The sequence below is a fragment of the Equus asinus genome, chromosome 26 (assembly GCF_041296235.1).
Source record: "Equus asinus isolate D_3611 breed Donkey chromosome 26, EquAss-T2T_v2, whole genome shotgun sequence".
In the NCBI taxonomy this organism is placed as follows: Eukaryota; Metazoa; Chordata; class Mammalia; order Perissodactyla; family Equidae; genus Equus; species Equus asinus.
The window spans coordinates 41,009,254-41,018,381 of record NC_091815.1 but is presented as its reverse complement, the minus strand read 5'-3'; the positions used below and the strand labels follow the sequence as shown (position 1 = coordinate 41,018,381).

Genomic DNA, 9,128 nt, shown 5'->3' with positions numbered 1-9,128 from the left:
TGCAGTTTCTTAAAAGTAACTAGCCCCAAACAATCTTGATGCCAAAGAGACACAGTTTGGGGTGGCCAATTCTAATCCCCTACAAGGCCCAACTACAGGTGATGAGAAACACTTTACCAGGCAGGCCTTAAGGGGGAAAGCTGCTCTTGCCACAGCAGACTTGGTGCACATTCAATGAATTTCAGGCTCTGGAGGGAGTTGCAGTCAGGGATCATTCCTCCTACCCCCTGCCATGCTGCCACACATGTCTGCTTTCCTAGCATAGACACCTCCATTCAGAGGCCTTCTTATAGGTGGGAAGACAGGTGGGACTCCACTGAGATACTGTTCAGGCACCTTTACTGAGTCCTCCTTATCAGGGGAGGTTTGAAGACACTTTCTCCACTCTGACTTAGTACTCAGCACTCCTAGCCCTTACCCCCTTCCTCCTCCTGTCCACTGGGTCCGTTAAACAGCAGGAGTCTTTTGTTCAGGGCTCCCTGCAGTGAGATTCCCCTGTCCTCACCTGACCCTCATCCACTGCAGTTCTGTGGGGAGAATGGGACACTAAGGAATCAAGCACCTCTTTCTCTTTTTGGACTCTTGTTTACACTCTCACAGTAAGTGAATAAAGGCTTACTTGTCACTTTTTGTTTTTCTCGGCGTCCTATTTGACCATCTTTAGGAGGTTATAAATCTTATTTATCTCTAAAGATTTATATATCCAATACTATTATAGACTGCAATGTTTCTTAAATTTTATTCCCATTTTTGGTTGTTCATTGCTATCACATAGAGTAGCATTTAATAGTTCTAGTAGTTTCATTTTATTTTTTGGCTTTTAGGTCTTTGTAGATCCCATAGGATTTTCTCCATAGACCTTCACGTCCTCTGTTAATAAATACAGTTTTACTTCTTTGTTTCTAAATTGGACATCTCTTTTTCTCGTCATTGCCCTGGCTAACACCTCTAGTGAAGTAGTCTCCTCTAAAAGGGATTGCTTTAGCAGCATCTCACAAATTTTGAAATACTGTGTATTTATTTTGAGTAAGATAGTTAATCGACCTGGACTGGAAAACTTCAGCCACATCTCTAGGGACTCCTGGGTGTCTGGCTTTAACTCTGTTGAGATAGTGCAGTGGGATTTATTATGTGTTGTTTAAAGTCCAAAAATCCCATGGGAACACCCAAGGCCAGATTGTTTACTGATGGTTTTCTAAACGTCATAATTGATTTGGCATCCTGATTTCACTGTTAAACGAAGGGCATAAAGTCCCTTCTGGGAATTCTGATTGGAGTTATCCTTGATCTGAAGATGAATCATGTCCATATGCAAATCAGGATTCTGAAGATTTGTGCCTGGGTGACCTGCACTATCATGTTTTGCTACATCGTGTCCTGTACATTTAACTAGCAGCCTCACATTCCAATGCTCTGTGTAGACTGCTGAGTCTCTTCGGTTATCCAAACTGTTGAAATTTTTGCAGTCTGTGGTACAGATAGGATACTTCATATGAACTTAAAGTCTTTTTTAAATAGTTATGGGAAGGTGGTGTTGGGGAGAATGAAAAATGAGGAGAGGGAGTGCGCGAGGAACCACACCACAATATCACAGAAGCACTATTTATTGTCTTTTTCCATCAACAACAGAGTAAGTTCCAGGATTTCTATCAATATCTGTGCACTGATATATTCCATATGCCTAGAAATGTGCCTAAAACACATAAACTCCACAATAAATATTTGTTAAAATGCTGGACAAATATCACAACACATATTTCCTGTCTATTTTTCCAATTCTGAATACACTTTCTAACTCTACCCACGCTTCTTTTCCTTCAAGTTCACTACCCACAGTGCTCTCAGGAATGGGGAGGAATCATATTTTGGAAACAAAGCCTTCAAACTAAGAATCCCCGACAGACATTTGATCAGCTCCCTTCTCTCTCTTATTAGAGAACACAGTATTCTTTTAGCATTCCAGTGGAATGTTATTGTTTCAAACATAGATTCTTCCCATCTGCTTCTGCCACTCCTGATGGATATCTCATTAAGCACTTTTCATAGCTTTCAGCGGTTTGCACAATCCCAAATGTTTTTCAGAGATAATCCCCGGTCCCCATGCAGACACTGTCACTGCACTTACAGGTGAAATGATGATCACTTCCCAACAGGGAGTTGAGATCATGGAACCCAAACCTTTATCTCAGGCTCATCTGTCCCATTTAGACACTTGCACAGGTGCTGCCACAGCAGTCCCTGTCCTGGGAGCAAAGCCACACTTGGTAAAGAGCTCTTCTTTTCAGGTAAGTTTCAGATTCTTAGAAAATATTTATCTCTGGAAATTCAGCATTCACTATTTTTTGAAAAATTGGCTTTCTGAGTTGAGGGGAAAAAAACCTTAAATAGATGATAAAGATAGATAGACAGACAGCCAAAGAGATAAATCCAAACACATACAAACAGGAAATGCATTTGCTGAGGAAACCAGAGGCTTGTTGCTACTCTTGTCAACCTGCTTCAGGGCTGCCTGACATCTCCCCTCTCCCCTCAGTTACATTGTTTGGAAACTTTTGTCACTTGCTTCTCACTAAACACAGTGACCATAATAGTTCACTCTAAAGGCCCCAAGATTCAGCATATTTCAAGTAATAACAGAGAACATGAGCTCCTTTTCTGAGTAGACACCCCATGTCTGCGGGATATCAGTTCCTGGTGTGGGATGTGTTTTGTTTTGAGCAGGGGCAGGCTGTGCTACACGGCGACTTTAGCAATGTGTCTCTAAACTTCCCTCATAAGTGGAGGGTTGTTAACCACACCTCTCATTTAGACCAGTCTGTCACGTACAGAAATGAAAATATTGTGTAAAGATGAATATGGCAAAAAGACTGGGGGGGTATGGGAAAAAGAATAATTTAGGACTTTAAATCTCAAAACATAAACATTATCCAGACATTTAAAAAAATTTAAAAGTGCCTCAGTTGTCACCTTCTCACACTAATCTGATGTCTGTCTACCCTCCAGGGGGCTGCGCTTCTCGACTCACACCTGTGTCTGCATCTGTATCGATCTAGCCACTCTCTCTCCTAGTTTTAGTGTGATTTCACCCCAAACACGTGTCCCATTCATAAGACAATTCTTTTTCAAGCAAAAAAATAAAAATTCTGACCAGACACCCTGTAAGAAGAGCAGGTCCACCCTCCAATCTCTGGGAGCAGGAGCAGGAGGCCCTTAACTTACATCCTCCCTATGTCTCCCCAGAACCCTTATGGGCAAGGGAAATTGAGAGTCATTACTGCTTTGGAATCCCTGCGGGTCCCCAAGGGCTGGAGTGACCCACAGCCTCAGCGATGTCGTTGTTGTCAGGTTCTCTGTTTGCTGCAGGCATTTTAAATTCCCACAGTAGCTTCTACTGACACATTCTGTTGTTTCCCTTCATCTTGCAACTCCTCTTGAAGTTGATTCCTGGTTCTTTCCTTTATCCCTTCTCTTATTCTGCTTCACTGTCCTTATTTCATAACCTATGTTGATTACTCCAGTGACTCCCTGTATTTCCCATTTCAACCTTAAATACCTTATAAAATTACACTTTTCATGTGAGTATGTTTAATAAATCCATGTGTGATACAGGATTCACTTTGACACACTATCTCCCTCCTCCCTCGCATCCTCCTCAGTCCTCAGAACTGTATTGTCCATTGGTGAGGATCTTTCCACATTTTCATTTGTATGGACATAATCAGCAAGATCTCTGAGAATACCCCTCTGGTTGACCGCGGCTGCATGAATTCCGTCTGTGCATTCTCTTCCCAAACGTCCTGAGCCATGTCCACAGCACGCACACGCTCACTGCCAGTGGGGTCAGAGCTTCCCACTCCCCCTCAATGTCCCCACAGTCTGATATATGTGTTTATTCGGTTTTCCTCCCCAAAATGTTAATGACTTGAATTATGTATAGTATTTATTATGATGAAAGCAACTGCAGTAAGATTGAAAAAAAGTTATCTTGCTTCTTTTAATCCAAAATAAATTGCTCTGAAAAAAATACACCTTTTAGATTCTGAAAAAGAAAAAAATGCTATTGAGGTAAAGGGTGTGAGTCAAACTGATTAAGTTTAAAGAAAGATATGATATTTCTGTGCACCTGAAAAATGTTTAAAATATATCCTAATTTCCTGGCTACCTTAATGAACTCCAACTCTTAAATCATACTTGAGTAATTATGTCTTATGACAGGTATGAAAAATGAAATTTTGTATCAGAGAAGTATGCTCCATAATAATATTTTGGCAAACTGATATATGTTAGAGTTGAAAATAATATAACATCCTTTTCAATTTCATTGGTATTTTTCTGATCACTTGCAAAACAAAGATATTTTATAAGCACATGAATGAGTCTGTTGAGTACTGTCTGTTCATATCCATTGTCATCATTTGGTTTTGGTTTTAATACTGTAACTAGTATTGTTACTTAGGTTATTGCTATAGCTTCCTCTTACACGTCTTATCCAATTAAATACTTTTGTGTATTATTTAATATAATATCTACTAATCTTATTTCATTATTAAAAATAAAAGTGCCATTGTTTTGGACCATGTACTGTGATGATTTCCCCAACCCCAAATTATAAAAATATACTCTAATATTTTTACCTCGGAGATTTGTCATTCCTTACATTTTAGATTCAGTATGTCATTTAGTTGTAATTGTGAAATGTTGAAATACCTCTGCTTCTACCTCCAAATAAGTTAATACCATATAATAAGTAGATAATTTTCCTAGAAGTTTATTACATTTATTAGGAAGAATACATGCATTCACATATGTGTGTGTTTGTTTATTATGCTTCTTGTTTTGTGCCATTGACTTCTCTACTTTTTGCATTTTCAGCATAAAGCTTTCCCTAGTACCCATTATCTTCATTCTCCTTTAGTTTTTTTTATTCTTATAATTACTTGAGAAATGTTAGAAATATTACCATTTAGACAGGAATCATGTTAAATAAGATATACCTACATTGTAATAATATCTTTATGAATATGATCTTGGGCTCTAGTTTCTCTCTATTAATTCTTTCTGATGCTCATATTTTAATTGAGTTTTAAATTTTGCTTCTATTTTTCCTTAAAATTACCTAATTGGGGTGTAATTTTGCCAAATTTTAATACATAGCTTTATTTTTTTTTTAATATCAATACCAATGGATTTTACCAAGGAATGATTCTGGGTACGACTTTAACATATCTTTGCAGGTGTTTTGCCCTCTATATATCCCTTGGATTTTTTTAATTGGCATTTTTATAGAGATAATTGATGACTCACATGCAGTTGTCAGAAATAATATAGAGTTGGGGCCAGCCCCGTGGCCAAGTGGTTAAGTTCCCGTGCTCTGCTTCGGCAGCCCAGGGTTTCACCGGTTCAGATCTTGGGCATGGACATGGCGCCGTTCATCAGGTCATGCTGAGGCGGCATCCCACATGCCACAACTAGAAGGACCCACAACAACAACAAAATATATACAACTATATACTGGGGGGATTTGGGGAGAAAAAGCAGAAAGGAAAAAAAAGAAGATTGGCAACAATTGTTAGCTCAGGTGCCAATCTTTAAGAAAATAAAACAAAGAAATAATAGAGATTCTGCATACACTTTACTCAGTTTCCTCCAGTGGTAACATTTTGCATGACTGATAATATGCATGAATCTGATTCACTTTTCACTATTTTAACCTTATTTTATAGTTATAATTCACTATTATCTTATTTGACTACTTTCATTCAGTTGGGAGTGTGTGTGTGTACCCTTCTGTGTTTTAAAGCCATTAGAAGGCTTTCTCTTTGTCTGGATAGGCCACAAGCCAACACACAGAAAGGTCATTTTTTCTTTCATTTTGCCTTTCATTTTATGGATTTTTAAATTTCACTTTGATTTGATATAGTTTAAAATTATGTAAAATATTTAAATTTGTTAAAGTCAAAGCTATAACACGGGAAAATTTCATAAACTTTCATTTCTGTCCCTCTACCCCATTAACACTCTGTTCATTTATTTAAAATTTTCTACTTGCTTTAAAAATATAGCATACTTTGTACATTGTTCTAGACTACACCTTTTTCACTTAAGAATATATCCTGGAGAAAACTCCACAGAGTTTCTTCAGCTGTAATTCAACATATGTGCTCCTGAAATCCCCCAAGATACACAAAATCCAAAATAACAACACAGAGCTTATTGGGCCACTCAGAGATGTCATGAGTGAAACATTAAAAAGAAGATAGAAGCCTAGTAAATATGGCAACAGTTTTAAACATTTTAAATACTAAAGAAATAAGTAAATACTGTAATAAGTATGACACTTTGCCTTAAAAAGCTGAAATTTTCCTGTAGAAGTGGCAGTCAGAAGGATTACAGTTTATGAATGATTGTGAAGTTGGGGAAGGAGGGTTATGTAGAATCAGGCGGGTGGGGGGTGGGGGACATGGGTGAAGGGAGTCAAATGGTACAAACTTCCACTTGTAAAATAAATGTCATGGGAATGTAATGTACAGCATGGTGACTATACGCAATAATACTGTACTGCTTATTTGAAAGTAGTAAGAGTAAATCTTAAAAGTTCTCATCACAAGAAAAAAAATTTGTTAACTATGTGTAGTGATAGATGTTAACTAGACTCACTGTGGTTATTATTTCACAATAAATACAAATATGAATCATTATGTTGTACATCTGAAACTAATATAGTGTTGTATGTCAATCATACCTCAATTTTTTAAAATTACATAAATATAATCAGCTGGAAAGTTGCAACACCAGATGTGGATATAAGAGGCTATAAGACACAGCGAAGTGAGGTGCCTCGTATGTCTGAGTTGTGTCCTAGTATGTATCTGTGTATTCCTGCATAGCTCGCATCAGAGTGCAGTTTTCGGCACTCATCTAGTATTTCTTCCAGATGAAAAACACACATAAGCAAACAAAATCTGCTTTATGCTCAAGGTGTTTCCCAATTTCTCAACCGTGTTGGAAAAAACTTTGACAACACACTGCTTGGCTCAGTGCACAGAGATCTCCCCTCTCCTCGTCTCTCTAGCTGTTGAGGCCTGTGTGCAGCTGTCCCTCATTCATCCACCCAGATCCTCAGAGATGGTTACGGCTATTTCTTTTGTTTGTTTCTTTTGCTCACTTGGCAGTTTTCTTTCTTTCTTCATTTTTGTTTTAACAGATTTTATTCTTATTAAAATATGTTCAGCATACAACATTGTGTAAATTTAAGGTGTACCACTTGTCAATTTGATATATTTATGTATTGTAATATGATTGTCATTTCAGTGATAATTCGCAACTGTATCACATTACATAATTATCCTTTCTTTTTAGTGATTTAAATAAGTTCTAGTCTCTTAGCAAATTTGACGGTTATCTGAGGCTATTTCTAATGCAGTTCTTCAGTGAACTGCCATTACAAAAAAAGTCTAAAATGTTAATACCTGCTTAAAGTGAGAAAATATGGTTTAGGTTAAGTGCTGAAAAGTACTCTCCATAGTGATGGCAAGACATTTATTTTGGGTTTTTTTCTCATTCTTCTGACTTCAGTTAAAATCAACACCCATAGATATTGATGCAATGGGTTCTGGCAAATTGGAATTGGGGATTATCTTCCTCACTCAGACTGCAGTTGGGATCCTTGGAAATTCATCCCTCCTTTGTCTTTACAGTTTTACTCTGCTCACTGGACACAAGGTGAGACCTACAGACCTGATTCTCAACCAACTGGTCTTCGCCAACTCCTTGGTCCTTTTCTCCAAAGGGATACCTCAAACTATGGTGGCTTTTGGATTAAAATATTTCCTGGATAATGCTGCATGTAAACTTGTCTTTTATTATCACAGAATGGGCACAGGAGTTTCCTTCAGCACTATCTGTCTTCTTAATGGTGTCCAGGCCATCAAGCTCAACCCTAGTATTTGTAGATGGATGAATCTCAAGCTAAGATCCAGAAATTTCATTGGCTTCTGCTGTTTCCTGTGCTGGATCCTGCATCTCTTGGTGAATTCATGTATGCCTATAATAGTGAACGGCCCATTAAAATGCAAAAACCTTAGTGTGGAAAACAATTGTGGATACTGTTCCTGGACAATGCCAGGGAGATTTAGCTCATTATATACTGTCATATATTTTTCCCCCGACTTTATGAGTTTGGTCTTCATGGTGTGGGCCAGTGGCTCCATGGTCTTCATCCTGCTCAGGCACAAAAAGGGAGTCCAACATATTCATAGCAACAGAGTCCCTCCCAGACTTTCCCATGAGGCCAGGGCCACATATGCTATCCTAATCCTGGTGAGTTCCTTTGTTACATTTTATTCAATCTATGCTATTTTGACTCTTTGGATGACACTGGTTACAAACCCAGGCCAGTGGATGGTAAACATCTCTGTGCTCATAGCCTCATGTTTTCCAGCATTCAGCCCTTTTGTGCTCATGATCACTGACACCAGAATCTCAGTTCTGCTTTGCCTGAAGGTCAAGAACAAATCGTTTTCCTCATCTAGTTACAGTGCCATGAATCTGTAATCTTTACGGCATTTAGTCATTCACTTTGACATTTGTTAACGTTTGGTTAACTATCATGTTCAAGGAAATTACAATGTCACAGCAAATAAGGCCAGTAATAGTCCATGGATCTTACAATAGAGGTAAAAATGAACATCACGTACTTAAGTATACAAAGATTACTTACTCTAATGGTGTTAGGATCCTCAGAAGAGACGTTCAGGGAATTTTGAAATAGTGTAAAGGAAGGAAATTTCTAAGGTTAGGGAATTAGGGTAAATCTCTCACTTTGGGTCTTACGAAGATACATGGAAGGTTTTTAAAAAATATATTTTTGAAAATAATTGGGTCAAGTTCTTTCTGACAAAGGGAAAATCACATGGAAGGATCCTATGCAGCCTAAAGTAATTTGGAGGATCCTGAGTCTTTCTTCCTCCTCCCCTTCTTGACACAATAGTGTCCCTTTCCTCACAAGTCACATCAAAGCTGTGATAGTCAGCCAGAGCTCAGCCCACAGGTGAAAGGCTCAAGGGAAAGATCAGGGAAATGAGGGGTGACATGAAGGAATAGAGTCAATTGTGGGAGGGGATCAGAGG

At 38.3% G+C, this 9,128-nt stretch overlaps 1 protein-coding gene across 1 annotated transcript; it reads left to right on the top strand.

Annotated features, from left to right (window-relative positions):
- The first annotated feature begins 7,593 nt into the window (after nt 1–7,593).
- Nucleotides 7,594–8,545, top strand: LOC123281304 (vomeronasal type-1 receptor 1-like). The gene is given in 2 exon segments (XM_044760249.2): nt 7,594–8,477; nt 8,479–8,545. Coding segments are annotated over 2 exon segments (939 nt in total). The 5' UTR covers nt 7,594–7,605.
- Nucleotides 8,546–9,128: the final 583 nt, after the last annotated feature.